The sequence below is a fragment of the Hippoglossus stenolepis genome, chromosome 8 (assembly GCF_022539355.2).
Source record: "Hippoglossus stenolepis isolate QCI-W04-F060 chromosome 8, HSTE1.2, whole genome shotgun sequence".
NCBI classification, from domain to species: domain Eukaryota; kingdom Metazoa; phylum Chordata; class Actinopteri; order Pleuronectiformes; family Pleuronectidae; genus Hippoglossus; species Hippoglossus stenolepis.
The window spans coordinates 18,469,224-18,494,075 of record NC_061490.1 but is presented as its reverse complement, the minus strand read 5'-3'; the positions used below and the strand labels follow the sequence as shown (position 1 = coordinate 18,494,075).

At 45.2% G+C, this 24,852-nt stretch overlaps 1 protein-coding gene across 4 annotated transcripts in view; it reads right to left on the bottom strand.

Annotated features, from left to right (window-relative positions):
* LOC118113194 (nectin-2) overlaps positions 1-24,852 on the bottom strand; it is an 82,564-nt gene extending 57,712 nt beyond the window's left edge. The window contains exon 1 of one of the 4 annotated variants that reach the window (XM_035162665.2): positions 24,362-24,852. In XM_035162665.2, coding sequence (XP_035018556.1) covers positions 24,362-24,449 — 88 coding nt within the window. In that variant the 5' untranslated portion in view covers positions 24,450-24,852. Of the gene's footprint in view, positions 1-9,827; positions 9,965-24,361 lie in introns of those variants that run through there. The other 3 variants (XM_035162666.2, XM_035162667.2, XM_035162668.2) reach the window with 3 other exon arrangements.

Sequence of the window (24,852 nt, the reverse complement as noted above, 5' to 3'; positions counted from 1 at the left end):
AAAGAAACCAGTGGTTGGTGTTACAGTGAGATTGCGTGCAGGAGACGGCAGGTAAAAAAACTACTGTGATGCAACAGGAGATGAAGAAAAAAAGGTGGCAGAAGAAGGGAGAGCTACATTTCACTTTGTTCACAGCGACGTGATGAAATATATGATAACCGACTCTGAAGACAAGTGTGGAAAGAGAAGGGGGATAGACACACAGGCAGGAGGCAGAAACGCATGAAATGCAACAGAAGGGGAGCGGAGGAGAAAAAGGAGCTTGGAAGGAGGGACACAGGGAGACATGAACAAGCTTCAAAGTGGCGAGGAGAAACGAACAGCTGGAGGATAAATCTGCACAGGGAGGTGTGTGTGTGTTTTGTAAATGTGTGTGTGTGCGTGTATACACATGCATCTGTATACTGATGCATATTCTTATTTCATTGCCTGTTTATAACAAACATGCCCTAGGTCTCCGGCAAATATCATTTGCAAAAATACGCATTTGCCAATTCAATTAAGTGCATCTCCTTAATCAAAAAAGACCCAGCGGGAATGTTTTTGAAAAGCTTTAATTTACAAACATTTCTTACTCTCAAAATGTGCCACGGCCTCCTGCATCCAGACCTGGGTCATGACCTCAGTCCTGCCGTGAGAATAAGTCCATACACTATGCATGAGTTCCACAGTAGGAGGATACTGGCAAAGTAGAAAAATTGACAATGGGATCTTCCAGCCATTTAACTGCAGGAGCCCTGACGTGAAATTGCCTTTACAATAGTTATGCATTCATCTCTCCATGGACCTCTCTCACTCATTCTCCATTGTCCGTTCTCACTTATGTACATACCACAAACAGTCTTACAAGCTCAACGGTCAAACAGGTCGGAAAAAAAATCATGTTTGTCTGAATCGAATTGGAAAAAACACACTCTGGTTACTGCAGCGGATCGCACCTCGCAACAGGATGTAACCTACAACCAGACAACATACACAACACGCTTAATCATTTAGCATCTGCCACGCTGAGGGAAAACCATGCATGGGATGGAGATAAAACTGACTTGCAAACGGTTTGTGTGTGTGGTCATGATAAGACAAACGGGGCCACATGCGTACAGCTGCTAGGTAAAGCATAACCACATTTAGACAGGCCGTCGCAGAAACACACTAGCTCGCGCGAGCACACTGGGTAGAGAGGTGCTCTTCTCCACCGGGTGAATAATTCATTCCCGAGTAAGAACGAAAGCAGTGTGCTCTCCTCCTCCTCCTCTCGTCACTTCATTATTGATAGACACCAACATCTACACTGTACCTGACCCAGGAGAGGGCGAAGAAAGAGAGCGAATGAGGGGAAGGAGAGAGACAGTGAAAGAAAACACGGCAACAAAGAATGACATGAAGTGAAACATGAGGAAATACACTGTGTGAAGTAGTAGGTGTGTAAAGCATAAAACACAGCACGGAAATGATCGAGGCCATAAGGCACAAGTGCGATTTTATGGTACTGCATGTTTTAATCTGGTGCCGGGCCTGTTAGGGTCAGTAACGTCTCGCTTTCAAGAGGCAGTTTACTGTGGCCGGAGAGGACAAAGCTCTCCTGAGCCAAAACAAATAACTGCTGCTTCTATACTGCCTTGCTCCTGCTATCGCTCCAACCCACTGAATAAGTGACTGAATAACTTACTGGTTGGATGGCTGACAGACACCCAGCTCCCCTGCGGCTCCCGGCTCGGGCACTGCACATCATCCTACCTCCACCGCTCTTCGCCTTCTCTCGGCATCGCTCACTTTCTCTTTATTTCCCCCCTCTGTGACATAGCCCTGTCCTGTCTTTTCATTTTGGAATAAATCCCTTTCATCCCCCGAGCTCATTCTGCTATTCCTTGACTACTTTTTTCTTTTTTTTTTTTGACTCCGCTGGTTCTTTTTCTGTCTGACTTCTTCATTCCAGCCCTGTGTGCCATCGCTCCTCATGGTAATTGTACTGGGCATGTTATTTTAGCCCTGCATGAAATATTAGATTCTACTTTTGGGTGACCATGGTGACGGAAGTCTGCGCACAAGCTCAAAATGTAAATCTGAGGGTGGAAGAAAACATTTTTCAGACAGGTTAGGGGTCAGTGTCTTGATGTGAAGCATCTCCCCATTATGCATGTTGAGGACTTGCACCTCTTTAACAGGTCTAGCCGCAAGCATGGCCAAAGAAATCCTTCTGACACTGATTGTGTGTGTGTGTGTGTGTGTGTGTGTGTGTGTGTGTGTGTGTGTGTGTGTGTGTGTGTGTGTGTGTGTGTGTGTGCAAGCCTCATCCACATTCTGGCAGCATCTCACTTCAGAAATGGCCATGATTTAAAGGATGAAGCCAAATCAGAAGTGTACAGCTGGAGAAAAGCACCAGGTACCATCTGCAAATGTCCAGGGGAGTCCTCCTGTTTGTCCGTCCATGTCTGCATCCATCATTTTGTGTGTATACATTCATCTCTCAGTGTGTCAGTTGTCAACATAATGTGATTATGCGTCCTATTTTCGACTCCCAAGCAACACTTGGATGTGAGAGTCTACCGAGGTGTCAGAGAGGATATTTCAGGCTGGGTGTGATCCTTCCCCCGAATTAAAAACCGAGCCGCCTGTTAAAGTGAGAGGAATTCCATGACAACCCCGCCCCCAGACCCAAACACAGCTGCGTTTCCAGCGCGGCTTTTCTCGCCAACGTTCACCTTTACATCACCTTGGGGAGGGCTCCCCTTCCCCGAGCTGCTTTTCCCACTGTCACTCAGCTCATTGCTGATGAGCCCATTGGTTAACAACGCTGTCGCCTCGCCGCTCATTCATAGTTGAGGGGGTGAGAGACCAATCCAATTTAAAGCCCACATTAAGGGATTAAAATGTAGTGCTGTGATATGAGGGCGACGGCTGTTAGCACAGTGAGTCTGTCAGGAGGATCACACAGCATGTTACCAAATCAATGCCAGACATATGGAAGACAGAAGGTCATGCAAACAAACAAGGAGGAGAGGACCAATATTATGATAAACTGATGACTGTGTCCATCACAACACATAGAAACAACCGACTGGATAGAATTACTGATGGGAGGGAGCCGATAGGGGAAGTCTGCAGGGACAGATTAGAGAGGTCGGGAGGAGATGGGGTCCAGAACGCAACACCTACAAGGAAAATAAAAAGTTGGGTGTGTCGCTTCCTTCAAAAGTATTATTAACAAAGCAGGAAAAGATATGATTTATTATGACTCATGCTACTAAGGCATTGCAGCTGAATTGTCAGAGATATGGATAGCCGATTCATCTACATGCATCTTGAAAAATGCAATTACGACATGCAACAGCTTCAGCATTTTTGCATAAAGACAAATGAGCGTTGCGATGAGGGGGGGAGATGGCAACAATCAGCAAACACCAGGCAAGTAGGCTGAACAAAACTATAGGGGTGGAGGACAATAGATAACTGAAGCAATTAAACAGCCGGTAACAAAGCTTTGTGTATTACAACAGCTGCTGTGTTTGCGTTGGAGTTTGCTTCCCGCGCGTCTGCCGGGAGCTGAGAGGGCGGAGGTGAACAGTGCATTGTCTTCCAGTCTCAATAAGAGGCAGGTAAGATGAAACTCTGCACTTCCAACACATGCCTTCTATCATGTGTTCGCAACGGCAGAGGAGGAAAGGTGATACTGAGGAGGGAGGGGATGAAACGGAGCCAGAAAGGTAAAGAGAAGAGAGGACTGTCTCTATTGGGTGCAACAGAAAACAGTAACAAGAATGGCATTGTCCACTAAAAACACCTGCTAGCATCTGGCTTTTGTCTGGAAAGGCATTTTTTTTAACCAAATAGCACACACTCATAAATATCAGTCCCCTAAACATGCCTGATTGTTTCCATCAAGACCCATGAATTATCCTGAGAAATCAAGGAAAATGCTGAAAAAAGTGGAAAATAAATAAATAAATAAATAAACCTGGTTCCACCTCCTGATCCGGAACTACTGACACAAACCGCATGTTTCCATCAAGTTTCATGGAAATCTGCCCTATGTTTTTTGTGTAATGTCTGTAATCAAAAATACAAACCAGCAAACAGCCAGGGGTGAAATCATAACCTCTTTGGCGAAGGCAATAAACAGCAGAGTCGTACGTGGAGTTACTGCTCAGGGATGTTCTCCGCCGCCCCTCTGCTCCACTTTGTCCTTTTGTACAGAATGTTAAGATCTACTTTCATTATTCTGTGCAGGAGGGTCACTATGACAACTTGCCTTGGGAACATGGTGTATTGTTTTGATGCTGATGGATAGATGGATGAATGAACAACTAATAAGACGGACAGATGTACTGCTCAAGGAGAAAGACCAACAGGAGGCAGGTCACATAACCTGATGTTTTCTCTCAAGTCAGTCTGTTAAGTAAAATACAAAACGTGAGCGGCTGCCTTGCGTCACCACAGTCGAAGTAAAGCAATAAACAAAGACGTCTCTGAGGACGTCTGGAGATATACAGCACAACGCAAAACTTTAATAATCTCTAAAAAGGCAACTGTGCCAAACAACACACATAAACTAAACTACATAATAAAAAATCTGAAAAGACATTATGAATAATAAAACCATATAGCCAGAGGAGATGAAAGACGGAGGGAAAATTAATTTTTAAAAAAGCAGGTAACACCCCATGACAGCAGGAAAAAAAATTGCTGCTAATTTAAGAGACTCAGCGTGTGCACCATCTTTCTTACAATTGGCTGGTCACACAGGAATCAGATTACCCGTGTTTCATTCCAATTAACAACATTCTCCAGCATCACCACAGTGCTGTGGCTAAGAAAGGCTATATTCCAATAAAAAAAGGTGTGAACACTGCAGTACAGGCTTTTTTCTCTCTTTCAACGATAAGCCATGAAACCTACAGATAAAACCAGAAGGTCATAAAAAGCCATGAAAGATTGTTTAATGTGACTAACGACACCTGCGCTGATGCGTTTGCATTGAAAAGGCTCTTTGTTGTCTACATCGAAACATTACTGTGACCAAATGAACTGAAAACATGGACTAATATGTCAATTAATTCAATTCTCTCACCCTGTATAATGTTGTATTGTAATAATAATAATAGACTATTTTAATGATCTCAATTATATGTCAAGCAGAAATGTCTCAAATACTGCCGATTCTGGCTTCTACAATGTGACTTGTTAAATTTCTGTGATATCTATCATTATAAATCTAATATATTTGTGTTTTGAACTGTTATTGTGACAGAAATTGCAATTTAAAAAAGTTCCTTTTGACTTGAGGCTGTTTTCACTATTGAAATAAATAATCAACAGGTGAATCAATAATGAAAATGGTTAGGTGTGACTGTATGGACTTCAACAATGCTCCACTGGACCGAAACAAAGCACAATCATGATTCTGTCCTGAAGGCGAGACAACAATGCAGTATTGATTAAAAAAGAATTACATCTCAGCATCCCCACATGTCAGGACGTCGACCAGTCCAATAGCATTCAAAAGAAATCCTCTTCTGTCAGTCAGGAACAATAAACAGAATACATCTATAAACACAATGAGGTTACTAAATGAGAATATCTCAAATAAAAAACAATCCATGGGCAAATTGTTATGGTGCATCAACTACTGGACGTACGGACTATTCGAGTTTCGACACGCACCGAACTGGAGATATTCTCCTGAATTTTGCAGAGGGGCTGTATGTGAGAACACAAATATCCACAGTCGCTCAGGATAGTCTCCTGAGTTTTTCCTGCCAGCCAGACAATGTCTGAATGACTCCATATGAGAATAGATTAGAACTATATCCAGAGGATTCACAGCAACTGAATGGGCGTGTTGATGACATTTTTAACACTAAAAAGAATAACTATCAGGATGAAAAAGAGGAGACATACACGCAGATGATGAAGGCAAACCCTGAAAAATAACCAAGCGTCGGCTTCTCCTACATGTTCATATTGTTGATAAACTGTTTGCTGTTCTAAACAGCTTTTATCCGTCTGACCAGAGAATTGCTGTGGATCGAGTTTCCCATCGATAGCTGTCTGAATCCTGGTTTTAGCCTGTAATGGCACAATGATGCTACGATTGATCTGACTCTCAGAGGATTGAAGCCACTTCCTAGAGATCATAAGGAGGGGCGCTATCACACACACACACACACACACACACACACACACACACACACACACACACACACACACACACACACACACACACACACACACACACACACACACACACACACACACACACACACACACACACACACACACACACACACACGATGCTTGAGCCGTCCCCTGTCAGGTCGTCATTACATTGGGTTGGAGCCGTCTTTGTTTACCATCTACCCCCTTAAGGCAGAGTGACAGATAGAGAATTGGGGAGGGAGAAGGGAGGGATAGATAGATGGGGTATGAAGAGACAAGAGATGGCCCTGCCATGCTCCACTGACCAGCTTCAAGGACAGACGGGCCCTTCAATATCTGCCTCTGTGTAATTAGACAGTGCTCTGTCACGCACCAAAGAATTGCTCCTATTTGTGTCATATTAAACGCAGCATGAATATCCCCTACTGTGCTTTGCTATTGAGACCTAACGCAAAAAGGGGAGCAAAGGGGGATTTATACAAATTTAATTACGTTCATAATTCGCCCATCTTCAGCTGTAATCACTCGGGGTTAACTTAAGTAAATCCACTCCTCAGCTAGCTGCCCACACCCAGTGTTGCTTAAGGGAGCAGCGCAACATCTGGTTATTCAGGGGAATTTCAATGACAGACTGAGCCTCTCTCGAAGTGAAAGTAAACATAGTTCTTGGTATGCAGTAGTGAAATATTAACAGCTGTACTCGTTCTACTGAAGTGCCGGATTCTGTGGTTGGAGCGCCACAGCTCACGTGTGTTTATGTGGCTGTCTGCTGGTGTATGATACTGCGTCTCTGAGGCCACCTGCAGTGTCTCCGAAAGGCAGGGAAGAATCTGCCACTGCGTACATCTTTGTGTGTCTGTTTTTCCCAGAACCGTGTGTGTGTCTGCCCGTGTGTGTGTTTGGTGAAACTCGCAGCGAAATTGCGGCACAGCCAGGCAGCCTTTGCGACAAAGAGGGAGAGGAGTGAAGGAGATCAAACACAAGCCAACTAATCACAGACGCCGGCTAATTAGCGCAGTCCTCAAAGGGGAACCAGGAACGAGTGATGAATCCCTCTTATGAATTTCCCCAATGACGCTGTGCCGTATGCCACCATGAATACTCACTGGTCACAGAGAGGGTAAAGTGCAAAGAGAGCCACCACTGATCTGGCCTTGTTGTAATCTTATCATCCGAGAGCACTGGGGCAAAATGGCGCTCGATATCGCTTATCAGCGCTTCACTCATGCACACAGAACTCACACAAACAATGCCGCTGTCACAACCAAACACACACTCACCACAAAGTTTTATCTCAACATCCTTAAATTAGACTGCACATAACGTTTCCCATTAAGGGATTTCTGGTGTGATTAAATCCCAGGCGCGGTGATATTCCAGCCTTCAGAGCCGAGCACAGGTTGACGTTCCCTGTGCGTGGGCCCTGACTGCTGATTAGCAGGCGGATCTGCCACGCTGATCCCAGATTTCCCCAAGATCAGAGGCCGAGCTGTGAGCGCAGCGGCGGCAACCAATTACAGATGTGACACACACACACACACACACACACACACACACACACACACACACACACACACACACACACACACACACACACACACACACACACACACACACACACACACACACACAGAGACAGAGACAGAGACAGAGAGAGAGAGAGAGAGAACCACACGCCTGTCCAGAAACTGATTTCGCCAGACTGAAGTCATCAAAGTGACGTGACCTCGCCCACCACTACCCCGACTCCTCACCCTCTTCTCCTCTAATCTGAGACGAGAGGGCACCTGTCAGAGGATGCTCCGCTTACCAGCCGACTCTCGCAAAGATGGAGGCAGAGCGAGAGAGCAAATGAGCACAGAGAGCAAGCCAATGAGGATTCTAACGAGAAGAAGCGCGGGCCACTGATGGGAGTTAGCCCAAATAAAACCCACTTAATCATTCTTCAAGTGTCCAAGTCACATTTCGTCTTTATACATATCATTCAAGCTCTGGGCCCGCATGGCTTTGAACAACACACTGTGCCTGCGAGGATAAACAACGACACAAACGCACACTTGCACTGACGAACACACAATCATTCGCATTTCTGTCGCGTTGCCAGATTTATGGAGGCACAATACCCTCCGTCTGCCCTCTGAAAAGCTGCCATCAACGGCCGGAATTTGTTACACATGATTACAGTGTGGCACTCATGTGGCAGAAAAATACACAAAAAACTCCAGACTTATTTTTATGACAAAAATTGATGTGTTTTGAACGTTAACATCTGCATGAGGGAGGCTGGAGAGTGCGGCGAATCGGTGAGGCTGGTCAGGGAAGACAAGAGATCTGAGAATAACACTAAACTCGCCAATTCCCGGTGAAGACAGCGGTTTTGAAAGAGAACAGAAAGACACGTCGATAAATGAGAACATAAGAAACATCGGAGGGGAGGCAGAGAGAGATATGAGAGGGTGGTGGTGGTGGGTGGGGTGAGCCGCAGAGCAACAGCTGCTGAGCATCACATCTGCTCCAAGTGGAGTCATCAGCAAACAGACAGACTGGAACCGACCCACTGAGGCAAGCCCAGGGGAGAACGAGGGATGGACAGAGGAAGAGAGGAAGAGCAGAAAGGGGAAGGGGGGGTGAGATGAGATGAGAAGGATACAATTAAAGAGATGGACGGAGGGAAAAACAAAGTGCGCGGAAGCAGAGGCAGCTACTGCAACCTGTTACTGGAGGTGATGGAGAAGGGGTGGGGCAGTGTTGGTAAAGGGCTTTGCAGGGAACAGGAAACCTTAAATCACTTGTCGTTTTTTCAGTTTTTTTTTTCTTTTCTGTCTCTCGCGTTCACCCAGCCCTTTTCTCACCCGTTTCCCTGACATCCTTCCTCCATCTCTATCCCCTTCTTTCTCCCGTCTTTCTCTTCAGCGAGACTGACAGAACAAGAGAAGCCTGTGAGAGTAAAGATGAAAGGCCTGTGAGGGAGGTGTGGGTGCATGTGTTCAGGGTGTGTGTGTGAGATGAATGAATGACCCCTCTTATTCCTCATCCCCCACTGGGCCCGTCGTGCTCTAACACAATAGCAAAAAAAAAAACCTACATCCAACACAACTGGGGCAGCGTGAAGGTCACGCCGTGGCATACGTGTTTGGCGTGTGTGCGTCACATGTTCGTTTTTACTCGCACCGCGTTCCCACGGTAGGAAACAAAACACATCAAACATCGCTGTAACAACCCTGCCTCCGTGTGAATATCATCTTATGCCGAGCCTCGTTTCCTGTAGTGTACACACCTTCAGCGTGTGGAGAGGCACCCTGAGTGGAGGTAAGGGCCCTGAGAAGTACACATTGTTCATTCATGATAGCGGCCACTGGCAGCGAGGGCAACCCCGTAGCAGAGTAAGCGATGTCATTTGGCAGCAAATGAAGGGGAAAGAGCAAAGCAGTTTATGCTAGCGTCTATCCGAGGTCTCACAGCAAGCTCTAACATTAGTTAGCCCGGGCGCGGGACAAAGCTCAGCTTGTGTTCTCGTCTCTGCTTGCTGGAATAAACATAGCTGCAGCTTCACAGTTTCCTTTAGCTCGCCGTCTCCTCTCCTCTTATCTCCCCCCTCCTCCCCTGCCTACCCCTGCTGCCTAAAAGAACAATCTACCAACGCAGCATGCACTTCGAAAATATTTACTCACTTGGTATTGGCTGCACACAAAGGCCATTCTCTCAGCCCCTCTGATGTCCGACATTCAAACAAACCATGCACCCACATGCACATGCTGACTTGCACCTGCTCTGGACCACTCCTCCCTCCCTCTCTCGACGTCGTGCACGCACACGCACACACACACACACACACACACACACACACACACACACACACACACACACACACACACACACACACAGTGGGGATTCTTCCTTCCCTTTCCTGAACTTTCCATCTGGTTCATGCCTGTTACTGTTCTCAAAAGTTGGTGGAGAAAAACAAGTTGAGCAGCAGCAGTCGCCCCACCTTGCCTGCGGCGGGGAGTTTGTATCTGCTGCTCACAACCCTCTGATGCAGAAGCCCTGACACTGTCTTAACACCTTTTCCTGTGCAGCTTGTGCCCTCTGTTCCCCTCTCTCTCTCTCTCCCCTATCTCAATCTGTCACCTTACGTTCTCCCCTCGGCCCTCCTTAATCTTTTTCCTCATTGCATCCCTTCCACTCGCCAGTTTTCCAAGCAGCTTTTCTAACTAATCCAACATTTCCCTTTTTTTAGCGAGCGAATCCAAATATAAGTTCATTAACAATCGAGTCCTGACATCGGTTGCAGCGTTTGCAAAGCAGCAACTTCTCCAGGTTCCTTGTTCATTAGCATATGTTTGAAAAGCCAAGTCTAAATGAAACGATCAGAGATGATGAACAACAAGCAAAGACCCAGAATTAGTCCTATTGTGTGGCTGCATTTCATGCTTGTTTTTAATGTGCTGCACTTCTGATTTTTCTAACTAGGCGCTGAAAATAGATGCAAATGAATGGAGAGTCAGAAAAAGCTTGGCCGCCCAGTGTAATGACACATCCCAAGGGTGCTGACTGTTTTCGGTTGATTGTTCAAGAACTCCTATGAGGGTGTGCATGCTAATAAGTAATAATGTTCTATCAAAGAGAAACGTTGCTGGAGTCTGTCTTGTAGTGCTACAGTATCTTTGACTACTTTCCAGCCTCCTCATCTTCTTCTCTGATAGAGGATGTGGTTCCATGAGCTGCACCTGTGTCTCATTACTGCCACTGATGGTTTGGTAACAGGCTTCCCTCCTCTTGCCATCACGCTCTCACTCGTTTCCTCCCTTTAGCTACTGCCAGCATACATTTACCTCTAAAAGCATGGCCTGCACTTGCCTCTTCCTCTTGCCAATTCACATGATCGCTGCAGATCCAGAAGTGTCAATTCTGCCATTACGGACTTGCCGCGAGTGGGGTGAACTAATGATTTTGTGCTACACCGATCCATGCCTCGATTTATCAGTCATTCACTTTACCAAGACAACGCCACATATACATCCCCCATCAATATCAGGTTAAATAACCCTGGTGGCAGGATTTTTTGGCAACATTTTTGATTCTTTCATTATGAGGCTACAATTTCCTAAACTGTAACAGTCCAATTTACTATCACATTCAGCAACAAAGAAAAGTGACAAATCGTCACAAATGAGGAAGGAAGTAGCAACCGTCTGGCACTTTTTCTTCTGAGACATACTGTATTTAACTTTAAGGCACGAGTATTGTACAGTCTAGTGCATGACTGGTGGTGTTATTTCCTGTGTGAATATGGCAAAAATAAACTGAGAAAAAATGTGTGATACCACTGATTTGCTTAGGATTAGAAGAAGCATCTAGTGTTCATTGGCTCATATGGAGATGTGAAAAGCACAGTTAAAGTGAAACATAACTTAAGTTGAAGTTCCATTTTTTTTCATTTTGAATCACCTCAGCCAGGGAACTGCTGCAGTATTTCAAGCTGCATGTTCTGTATCATCTCAGGCTACAGACTCACTGTGTTGACCTGTACTTGGCATTATGATGTATGGCGTAGTAGGCAGCTGCACTGCTGGATTCCCACTCCTCTCTCTCGACTATAAATATTAACTCATATACAGTATTAGTACAACCAGGCAACTGTATCTTATCGCTCTCGTGCACAACAGATTCCAAGTGACAGATACACAAATTAAAGAGAAGTTATCAAGTGAGAGTGAGAGAGAGAACTGCATTGAATGCACACAGCTGCAGCTATGCAGTCTGACGTCTGCGTGGATACAAATCTAATGTACGAATGTGCAAGCTAGCAGTAGCTGTAAATAACGCTGTGCACAACTATACAATACAGGAAAAGTCAGGGTGAAATAAAGTTTTGGTTGTGGCGGGCCAAATAGGAATATGGCGGGCCACCACAGTTTAGATCATTCTTGGGAAACACCGCCTCGATATAGTGAGACAGAGCATTAGCCTTAGTGGGAAAAATGCGCTCCCAAAGTCTACCAGACATTTTCTCATGTATAAATACTTTAAACATTGACACACTTTTCCATTATTTAACAAACTGTTCTCCTCATCAATGTTGTGAACACGCGACACCCATTGCACTTCTGTCTGTCCTGGGAGACAGATCCCTCACATGTGGTTCTCTCTGAGGTTTCTACGTTTTCTCCCCCTGTTAATAGGTTTTTTTCCAACCCTTACTCTCGCTGAGGGTTAAGAACAGCGGTTGTTGCACCTTGTTAAGCCTTTTGACACACATTGTGATTTGTGAATATGGGCTATACAAATAAAATGTTATTGATTGAACTCTTCTTGTTCTGCCTCCATCCATTTTCATTCAGCAGTTCTCAGCACAGTGAAAAAAATCTAATTAAACTTATATTCAAATCAACAGATTTACATCTAATCCAATAAATGTATATACAATACATGAGACAACAACAATCATGTATATTTATATATGAAAAGTGTAACATTGAAATCAGTTTAGCCTAATGTGGAGTTACACATTAAATACCTAATCAGACTGGACTATGTATTATGATATAATGGCCACTATCTGATTCTTTTAAGACCAATTAACCCGAGGGTCAGCATTAAATGACCATGTAAAAACTCAAGTGTATTCATTATACTTGACAAAGGAATGCAATACCGATGGAGATTATACGAGTCTTAAAACCAGCTACTGGGAGAAAAAAAAGACCAAGTCCAGTATTAGCCTTGATGGCTTGTGAGATAACTTGCTCTTGAGTGTGATGGCTTCGGGGGGGAATTGAATGGCTGGGAGCATTACAAGATCATGGACTGGCTTCCTCCGACCCTGCTGTGCATATTAATTCTTCCAATGCAGCTGAGCTCGGTTTGTCACATGTTGACACGGCTTAATTATGTCATCTACGAGGGACGAGCTTTTTCAAGGGCAGGGTCTCCATCAATGGATTCTTGTTCTAAAACGTCAATAAGTCTTTAAAGATTGTTTTACTTTTAGCTTGTTAGGACCTTTCAAGGTGCATCAAGGGAATGATTAGATCCATGGATGTCAAAGGGACACTTGCGGTGAATAGAATGAGTTCTCCTAGGTGTGTGTGTCTTAATATTCCGTGGAAGGACCTTCTTACAATAACCAAATAGCCAATTCTTTAAGTAGTATCCTAACTGACAGGCGCGTCCATCAAACGCCTAGATCCCCTCACCCGTGGCCTCTCGCCATCCATCAATCTATCCCGACAGCGCTGCCATCTCTCTCTCTCTATGTAAATAAACACTAGAGAGAACAGAGGAGGAGCAAAGGGCAGGGGGAAGAGGGAGAGGAAATCAAAGTAGGCCACTCAAACCTGAGACAAGCGGGCAAAGTCAGGTTCAAAGAGGAAAAAGGAGAGTGACCGGGGGCGTTGGGGGGGTGCAAACTCACAATGGGCTGATGTGATGAGGGGAGAGACAGGAGAGAGAGAGTCATCTGGAAGGAATGAGGAGGAGAGATAAATTGGACTAGAGGAAGGGAACTGACTGGCACGGGGATGACAGCCAAATGAGCGGACACACGAGAGGGACTCGTGTAAGAGAATGCCGGGGAAGAGGGATGGAGAAGAAAAACATCCATGCAGGACATCAATAATCTATGTCAGATAAAGCAATCCTGTGTCGAAACCAGACGACAAAATGGAGAGGGAGACGGTGGAGGAAAAGGAGAGAGAAAGAGGGATAAAAAAATGAACAAGGGAAAGTTGAAAGGTGGAGCCTGGGGGACTTCTATTTTAAACCAGAACAATTGAGAGCACTTGCGTTAGAGGAACCACTTCCTTTTCCTCACCTCACCCCCAACACCCACTCCCCCAATCTTCCTAAGGCTGTGTCTATTTAAATGTGTGTTTAAACGGCGAGTGTTACTGCTCTAATCAAGGCTGGCATCACAGCACATTCCCTCTCTCCTTCTCCCTGTCTACCTTTCCCCCGGCATGCTGTCTTCTTCTGTCGCTCAGGCTCCGCACACACACACCCACACAGCACACACACACACACACACACACACACACACACACACACACACACACACACACACACACACACGCACGCACACGCACCCTGCATGACTGTGCCGTGCCAGAGATAAATTCATGAATCACTGGTGCACAAATGAGCCGCCAGCTTGTTGCGAGAAGAGGAAAGTTGGGAGAGAGGAAAAGGACAGAAGTAAGCGGTTAAAGTGTTTCCTTTAAAGAGTTTTTTTATGTTTTTAAAGGGAGGTTTTAGAAGATGGCTCCTAGCAACCTGAGGGAGTGAGCACGCACCCAATGAGCCTCGGTGACAAGTACTAGTCAGCAGAGAAGATACTCCGTCTCTCTCTTTCATTCTCCTCCTTCGTTCCTCTCCCCCCTCCTGGCTCTTCCTAAAGAGGCCAAGATAGAAAGCCAAAACAGCAAATAGCCGAGAAACATGCAAGTGTGTGATACGCGCACACAGCTCAAACGAGCGTATCGCATAGGAAACAGCAAATATCTGACTTTCCACAGACAGTTTCCCTTTGAAAAGGCCCAGTGTACCAGGGAAACCTGTTAAAAAAGGCACCAGAGTGGTCCATCCACACAACAACAAAAAAGCCTCTCCATCAGCTTCCATTTCAAGAGAAACTACCCAATCATCTCTTGTTACCACGTTTCCTCTGGGGCTACTACTCAAAGGCAGGTCTGTCCATTGATACAGGTGTGGTGCAGAGGGAGGAGAGGGAGGGGGGGGAGGCAGGACAATAGACGTCCTTTTCAGTGGTCTCCCTCAGCTCACCTGGATTAAGGGGAAGAGTCTGGGGGATGGAAGGGGGAGTGGGGGTCGCTCAGCTCGGGCTGAGAACAATAGTGTCTCTGTATTCTGTAACACCAAGTGCATCATTCTGTCTAGCAGCAGCCAGCTGACAGCCTGGACTAAAAACAACATCTCAAGCCTGCTGCTGTTGAATGCCAAATTCCTCTTGTGAAAACGAGTTAAAAATGTATCACGACAAAGTTAACCCAGACTCCTAAAATAACACCAGTGGGCCGTTTCAAAAACAAGGGACATTCACTCCAGCAAATTCAATGAGAAATATATATCAGGGCTATCCTGCGATTATTTTCATTATCAATTTCTTTAAAAAATAAAAAAATTACAAAAGCAAAAATCCCACAATCTTCAACAATTCTGCTGGTTTAGTCTGATCATGAGTCAAAAACTGAAATACATTCAATTTCCTGATGTAAAACAGACAAAAGCAGAATATAACCACATGTAAGTAACTGATGCCAACAAATATTTGGCATTTTTAGTTGAAGAATAACTCAAACTGTGACTTGACTATTAAAATAGCTGCTGCTTAAACTTCTGTCAATCAACTAATAGATTCAAACAATAGTTGTTTTAGTTTCACTAGATTTTTTAAAGTTTAATACGACTGTTAGATGCTGAGAACAGCTACCGACTCTTTCAATCTGCTTTTAGAGATATTACTGGAGGCTATGTGTGGTAGCATTTTTGAAAAGTTTCAGAGTTCTCAGAAAGGTGACTCAGAAGTTAAAACGGATCACAAAAAACAACTTTTAAATTGATTCTACACATTTATTTATTAGAGCCCGACTGGAATGGATTTTTCTGGCCGATGCCGGTGTAAGAAAAAGTCAGATCAGTCAGATACTGATTGTCATAAGATGTCATTATTAAACTGTAATGATAAAGTAAAGTATTTGAGGTTTGATATTTTACGGTTTGACCATGAACTTTATTATAAATGACTATAAATAAAAAGAAACACATGTACAACCACATAGAGCTTAAATAACATAAATGCACATCTTTCCTCCATTGTTTATTCTGCTAAATAAAAGTTTTCATATGGGTGCATATTGCCACATAAACACAACATATACACCAATACCTATATGTCTAATGTCTGTTTATCGGGATATTTTTAAATTGGTCAGGCTCTAACATTCATCTATATTCAAAAAACAGTGTCAGAAAAGAAAAAAAAAACCATAAATTCACCTAAAGTTTCAGAAAGGTGGTTTTTCGTCACAGTATCAGCTCGTGTTACACTGCACACTGGGAATTAACTCTTCAAATGTAATCCCATTTCATCTCCAGTGTGAGATTCTTGTTAGATGAGTCAGGCTGTATTACTGGCCTTGTCACTGCCTGCAGGGGAGACGAGCGTGTGACAGCATCTAACAGCAGGGGAGTGGACAGTGTCAGCCCGGCACGACAGGTTAGCTCTGCTGAAATGAAAGAAAAACCTGCATCTGTTTCCATTCCCCCGTCTGTCTCACCTCCCCTCCCTTTCCTCAGCTCGCTCGCTCACTTGACTTTGCGCCGTCACTTCTCCTTTTCCCCGTCCTCTGTACAGTAATCAAGTGATTCAACCATCAAATCAGCCCAACGTCTCTGGGAACTAAGTGCACGGGTACGCCAACATATGTACGGTTTTGTGTGTTTGGAAGTGATGTGTTTGTCGTTCCGCCGTCCGGGCGAGGGAGACAGGGTTGAGATAATTGGGGGAGGGGTGGGCTGGGGTAAAACACTGTAAAAGTGTCACAGCGACTTAACCTTAAAAAAAAATGCCCACCAGCTTGGAGTGGGAGGTGTTCTTGGCCATTAGGAGAGAAAGAGGTTGAGGAGGACGAGGGAGAGAGGGAGAGAGAGAATGATTGATGTGTAGAAGAAAAAAAACAAACAGAAGACCTCCTTGGGTGGGGGGGTAGGAAGATAGAAACGACTGCAATACAAATGTCCATAGGGAGGGGGGATGCTGTTAAAGGTATGAGGCAAAACTTAGAGTGAGAGACAAGGGGAGCAAACAAGAGCAGGACAGGAAAAGTGGCAACGGCAGTTCGGAAAAGCTTAAAGAGAAACTCTGGGACTGACATGGATAGAAGAGACAGGGGAATTGGATGGTGGGACAGGGAGAGGAAGAAAGCTGAGGTAGAGGAGAAGAGAGGGATGGAGATTAAGGGGAAAGAGAGAGTAAGAGGATAGAGGAAAGCGACAGACATTCCAATTACAGAAGCAAAAAAAAAAAATTGTGGTTAAGACCAGACAGAAGGAGAACAACGAACAGGATGAGAGGAGGAAGAGAGATACAGTAAGACACAGCAGTTTACGGAACAGATGGATCAATTATGGGGACCAAATTACAGAGAAGAGGAAGTTGAACATTAGAAAAGGAAGTCAACAGAGAAAGACGGAGAGAGGGCAAAGGAGGAATAGATCAAGATGGAGAAGTGGAAGTAAAGGCACGAGTGTGACAGGTCGGAACATGGTCCAGACAAATTGCGCCAACGAAGGAGAACCTGGGGCCTGTGCTACGAAGCGAGTTCAGCACACCCAGGATCTGTTTTCATTATCCGGCTTCACTTAAGCTAACAAATGACTCGGGTTTCCCAGTGATCTGAATGGTCAATAGTTCGGTAGTTGACAGTTTTTGATCTCATATTTCAAGAGCATGGAGCAGGTTTGTGCTTCAGCATGGTAATTTACCCCAGAAAGAAGTGAACCAGCTTCATAGGACCGAAAACTCAAGGGTTAAACCTTGCGTTTCCAGCTTGGTAGTTCAGGCCCCTGCTCTCCCCAAGGAGCCACACCAAACAAACTGGGGCCCACCCCTGTTGACAAAACACTGCACTGATAACACTAAACCTGCTGCCTCTGTATGACCTTAATGTACCTTTTAGTTCAGGAGAGAATTTATATGCTGCTGCCATTTCAAGGCTCGTGGGACTAATGACGAGTGCGCTGCTTGTTTATCAGCGTAGCATGGCAGCACATTTTCAAAACAAGTGAAACAATACACACAGTGCTGATATCAGCGGAGAGATATACTTCTAGGATCCTAACACAGCCTGTCTTGTAAAACACAAGAACACACTCTGCGTGCTTTCATGAAAAATAAAGCTGTTGTGCATTACCTCAGCAATGACGTGCTCCATCTCCTATTTCCACGATATCTGTGCAAGAATACTACATTTTCTTTTTATTACGGTATGTAATTTTACCCCTGCGCCTCAGATAAATCTCCCGGGACCCGAGAGGAAAGCTGGCTGAATTGAAAGCAGTTGGTGAGCACAAGGTTTTTGAGGAGCACGAGTCCGCAGTCCTGACGAGACCCCGTCACACCAAATTCAATTTCCTCCTGTAGCTATAGCCCGTCCACCGCCCGCTGATAAGTGAGAATTCGACATGACCTTGATAGAGTCGGATGCGATGGCGATGCAGCACATCTGCGTCTCTGTATATTGATAGAGGAGCAAAAGGTGAGGAAACAGCTGTAACCTTGTCGGCCTACACGCGTCGACGTGAGGAATAAAAATGTGTAAGACGAGACAAACACAGAGGTGGCGGCGGTGGAGGCGAAAAGCGGCTCGACATTTCACAAAACTGGTGGCAGAGAGGACACAGGCGGGGATTAGCAGAGGAGGAGGGGACAGAGCGATGTTTCATGGCGCTGTCACGCCGACGGAGCGAGCCCTAAATGTTTTCAATATCACATAAGGGCACTGCATCATCCACCATTCAATACCGGATCAATAACGCAAACCACCTTCCACCTCGCAAACTACATTTAGACACATTAAGGTGACAGCTAATGAACGGCCGTGTGCATGTGTGTGCATGTGCGTGTGCGTGTGTGTGAGTGCAGGGATTGCTGAGGAGGACACACTCAAGGGCCTCAGTGCTTAGTAGCACAGAGATCTGCTGAGTGCACTATAGGGAGGATTTCAGGAATAAAAGATAGTGACAAAGACAGAAGGATGACGGAGAAAGGCTACAGGTCAGATAACCATAATAAAAAGAGAAAGGTTAGTGTAAGCAGTTCTTTTACTGTCCACAATAGAAGGCTCTTTGGCTGTTAAATATGTGTCTCATGCTTTAAGAGCGGGACAAGAAGAGGAGGGAGGTGCGACTAAATTACAAATGAGCTGATAATTCTTGGCCTCCCCGGTTCACTCCCTCACAGTTTTCTCGAAGAAAAAAAGAAAACTCCTTTATCCGCTCTGCCAAGATGCTGCGGCGTGGAATTTGAAAATGTCGACATCCTCAGCCTGCGCTCACCCCTCTCACCCCTCTCTGGTGATTTGACTGCAGCGGGGGTCGCAGAGACACCTATCTTCCAAGTCTAGTTAATTAAGGGGATTTTATTTTAAGGAGTTTGGCTGCCTTTCAATGGATCTTCAATTGGAATTACCGCTCATTCTCCACATTGGCTGAGCTGGAATGGGTCTGACCCGCATCTCCCTAAATTCCAGCTGGGGTTTGTTAGACATAGGGAAATGCAGATTTGGCAAAAGGTATCTTGACTAATGGTGTGGAAACGTGTCTGACGTGGCTGAAAAATAAAGTTAACAACATAAACAAGATAAGCTGCTGGCATGCTACTCCAGAGAATAGTACAGTCTTGAAACTCTCCATTATCTAGAGACGTGGGCGGTTACAGGACATTATGAAATGGTCTCTTGCAGCGAACTCATATCAGTGTATGAGCTAACGCACAGATCTGATGTGGCCCAGATAAGAGTTTAACCCAACACCTCTGCCAAGAATATCATCGACCCCAGCGCAGTGGTGTTTTTGGAAACCCCTCCGCTGCCCTATTCATACTAATTACATTTGGCATTCCTTCTAAGAGGAGGATTCGGCTCATTTTCCTTTGGATCAGATGGGACCGACTCCAGCAGTCTGGAAACCCCTGGAGATTAACACAAACATCCCTGTGGGGGGCTCTCAGTGTGACCCCGACACTGGCCGCCATCAACCCAGCATGTGCATGTAGGTGGAGGGCAGGAGGGGAGACTTCCGACATGGAGATGGTTTCATCACAGAACTAGAACGGCACTAGAGTTGTAGAGCGCATACTTCTGCCAAGGCCCAACAGTCCCCTTGGATTCAATTAAGCTGCACCAAATTGCACACATGTATAAATCAGTCAGGTAAATATGTCTAATACTTCCCCCCCCCAAAAACAGGGCCAATAGTGTTTTGAACCTTCTCTGTATCAAGCAATGAAAAACTCGTAAACTAAAATGTACTAGTCTGAGGATTAAGCCGTTTTCCATGGGAAATCTGTGAAAATGCCAAATGTTAAAGATCAGGATCCGTAGCTAAATTTAATGGGTTCTTTTTCTGACCCTTACTGCATCTTTCCTCCCTGTTACATGATAATCCGTCTAGAAGATTTTTGAGTGATCTTGCTCACAAACCAACCAACAAAAAAAAAGGAGGAAAACCAACCCTTCTTAGGGGGAAGTCACTATACCAGTTTTAGTTATCTTATTACAGCACAGCAAGTTGCAAGGAAAGCACCCTTAAAAAGGGCAGGGAGTGAGATGTGATGTCTGTAGGAGATAACAGGGTTGCGGCTGAGGACGACACACTTCCTGAAGTAAACAGCAAAGCACACATGCACTGCCATCCAGAGACGTGACGGCTCCTCCCCATTATTGGAATGCCATCTGACTTAATGGCACAGCCTCAGGTCACTTCCCTTATTCATCACCAGCTGTGTGTGTGTTTATGTGTGTGTGCGTGGGAGTGGGTTTTCAGTTGTGTTTGCGGTCCGTGGCCTAAAATGCAACAAAACGCAGTGACTCGTGCTCATCTACCCCCTCTCTTCAGACTCATCCGTCCAGTCTAATGATATTTGCCAAGTCAACAATGAAATCTCATGGATTCTTTGTGTTTCTGGTCAAAGTCGTTTTCATGGAAATTCATTTAGAAAAATATTGGTATATCTAAAAACCCTTATTTTAATAAATATAGCCTCCGTGTCTGAAATGTTTTCCATGCATCCATTTAAAAAGCTTTCTATCCATTGCTACATAATTGTTAGATAAGAGGCATTTTGTTTTTCGACTGCCATCGCAAATAACTGCTGAGAAAAGATTACTTATTTTTCCTGTTGAAATAACAAATATTTGCTTCAGTCCTTCTATAATTGAGTTACTTGAAAATAAAGGAGCCACATTCGCTTCACATTTTCCATGAGGACACACACATACACACACGCAGGGTTGGTATCTCTGTCACATCTCCAGTAAATTCAAGCATACTTGTCTGAATCAATGAACTCTTAATGGTGATTATAAGGGAGAGAAGGAGGTTATTGATGTGTCATTTAAACAGGGAAGGCCCCTTCATTAATGTATATAAGGAAGTACTAGTGTATATCAAACGTAAAATGAGATTCTCCTACACACACACACACACACACACACACACACACACACAGGTCTACCTGACCTTTTCAAAATCCATCTGACATTTACAAGGCCGCAGCAAAGGGGCGAGGACAGCTCATTTACATAATGATAGGACCTAACTGTGACAGCCATTAACGCAAAAACCAAACTCAGACCAAAGCCCCCTCGATCCACGGGGACTAATGAGATACTAAGGACTTACTTTCTCTTTCTTTTATTAGGGAAGAAAAATAAACTACTCATGATTCATCAACTGCATTTTTCTCAATAGTCAGAGGGTATGTTTTTTTTTGCCTGTTGTAATGATGAATGGTCCCAAGCTCTGCAGAATTGCACTGTCCTCACAGGATATCTTGACGTGCAAGGGAACAGTGAGACTTATGTGTGTTTGTTGGGAAGGGAGCGAGTTGTCACGACGCTGGAAAATTTCCAGCATTTCATGTCATTACAACATTAGCTAGTGGAACCATGTGGGATGTAAAACACACCATTTCACTGGGGCCCCAAACGACTCTGGCTGACAAAAAATCCTACAGCCATGGTGACAGACCGTGGTGGGGCTCTCAAGTGGTTTACTTTCCTGCCTGTCTGCATGATATTCCTGTCATAAGCAGCATGGCCTTGAGTCCAAACAGAGGCTGGGAGTCTGGATGGAGGGGGTCCATTTGAATAACCCAATGACTACCGTCACTCAGCAGGGGGCGCGGGACAGACGAGGACGAAAGATTGCTGGAATTTAAAAAAAAATAGAGACGAGAACAAGGCCCCTGTATGTACTCGACAGCAGAGGTGGGGGAGGGAGCGAGGGTTTGGCGGGAGATGAGGAGGCTTCGAGTGGCGGGTGGGAAAGAGGGGAGGTGGGGAGGTGGGGCGTCGCCTGTCTTAATCAGTTGCTGTCCGTTTAGTTTTCCAGCCAATCACCGAAACTCAGCCTCGGCCGCAGCCCCGCAGAATGCAGCGGGGCCGCCGGGAACAGCCACCTGTTTCCTCGCCAAAACCCGACGAGGGCCACGGAGAGGAGCTTTTGCTGGATGCTTTTGAGGTTCACATAGAAAAACATTGCTTCATTTGTGGGCAGAAGAGGAAGCAGCCTCCTCCCCCGGCCCTGACCCTGCATGCTCAACAGTTTCTCAGGCAGCCAGCCAGTCACCACCCCGCACACACACAGCATACTCAGCCATAAAGACAATGCTGCTATACCCTCCGACCCCCCCGCCCAAACTCCCCTCATATAAGCCCAGCCTTCTCCCAATAAAAACATCTCCATGGTAATGGGCCAAGCCTTCCTGACCCACATCCACGGGCCCTTACAACCTTGACTTGGGGGGGTTGGGGGTTCTGTAATATAGTGTAATTTCAGAGCTTAAACTAGACCCCCAACCTGCAATCCTCTATTAAGACACACAGAATCCTACCTTAATTAAAACCCATCAATCTCAACATAGATTTTTTTTCTTTTTAAATTAAAGCTGGGGCATATTAAAGTGAAAACTTTGCAGAGGATTCTCGGAGTTTCAGACTGCAGGGTAGAAGGTGGAGGTAAGTGAGTGCTGACAAAGCTCGAGTGGAAACAGGGAAACTAAAAATGCAAAAGTAGACAAGGGGGAAGAAAAGTTTCGTTCCTGCAGCAGTTGCAGCTTTAACTCGCATTGCTTAACTATTCCCCAAAAGGAGGTTAGAGGTTCACGTTGAAAGAAAAAAAAAAATTGTCTCAAATAAAACAGCAGTCTTTTTTGCGTTCTGGTTAAAGCCTTTTCGTTTTTTTCTTCTCCCTCATAAATATGTAAAAGCTCTTGTTTTGTTTTTTTTCTCCCCCACTTTTCTCACTTCCCTGAGAGCACTTCATGGTCTGTAAAATGAAAATGGACAGAAAAGGTCCACGGCATGAATAAGTCAAAAGAGCGACTGAGCTTATGAGTCGTGATTAAAAGCAACGTTTAGAGTAGGCAGCTGAACAAGCACAGAATCCCATGTTGTGATGAGTTTGAACTAGTCCTACATTCTTGCCCCAATTACAGCACAAAACAAATAGCTGTCCTTTACACAGGAAGCCGAAGAGAAAAAAAACATGAACTGGTTTCACGCACACACACACACACACACACACACACACACACACACACACACGTTAATAGGTTAACTGCATGCCAGGAATGTTTGCTGTCATTTCTGGACCTATGGCCGTGACCTTAGTACCTGAAGGCAACATGACCTCTAGTGGACTGGAAAACACCTGAATTATTAAACCTGTGTAAACCTGTTGCCAAGGAGGCAGGAGGAGCCTGTTGCCTTGTTTTAATTTACATTACAGATCTACATGCCTTGGATTCGCTGGATGAAAACTGTGCCTGGTAAACTGTACACGAGAGCCCCCCCCCCCATTACTCTGTGTGTACATTAAGAGCTGATTCCAGAGCCATTTTTCTCAAGTGAACTGTAACTAATAAAGGATGATGTGTGGACAGAGGATAAAGGAGCATGGGGGGGGGGAGTTGAGGAGGAGAGAATTGGCTGTAGGGGGGAGAAGCACCAAGGACGCAGCGGAGCAGAGAGTGAGTTAAAAAGAGGAGAGAGAGAAAGAGAAAGAGAGATCACCTGGGGAAAACACCTTGCTCCACAGAGCCACACCTTAGAAAAACTAAAGGCTGTTGAGTCACCGACCGAAACTCGGGCCCAAAAGATCAATACAGCCCATAGTTAGGAACCAAAACACCGAGAGAAAGAAGATTAAAGTGTCTCACTTCGCTCTGCAACTAAAACCCAGCAGGAAAATAAAGATCATAGCTTTAAAATATCCTCAGTACACCGAGTGTGAGGGGATCACCTGGCGGATTTCCTGCTCCTGTCGCCGCCCGGAACAGGTGCCCCAGCAAAGATTTAAATTTGTCCCCTACGATTTACGCACAGAGGAAATTCTAAGATAGAGATGGTGGAAGTTTTTTATTTTTATTTTTTTTATTTCTAAGTGATTTTTTTTTTCTTACCGTGTCCTGCGAGTATCGACGCGACCAGGAAGAGCAGTCCCATCACGCTGGTGCTGTCGTGCCAATTTCGGGCGTCATGTCTCGCCATGGTTGACTCCGGTCCTCTGTGTGGAGCCGGGCTCGTCTCTCCGGTGCGAGTGTTCGGGTCGAAACCGCCGCTTCAGATGCGTGAAAACACACAACTTGTCTTGGCTGCAGGACGGAGCAGAGCAGGGGTCCGACTACTGACAAGTGTCCCAACACTGCGCACTAAAGACGGACTCGAACCGCCGAAATGAAAGTGGGATAAAAATACAAATCTTTTTTTTTTTTTAAATCCTTGTGAATTCGTCCCGGCGGCGGCGCACAGGTGGAAACGTCCCCAGCTGGTGCTCGGCTCTGTGAGTGACGAGGTGCCGCTGCGCTCCGCTCCAACAACTAGTTCCTGAGAGTGTGAGGAGTGTGAGCGCTGACCGTGTGCGTGATTGTATGCGCGTGTGTGTGAGTGGCTG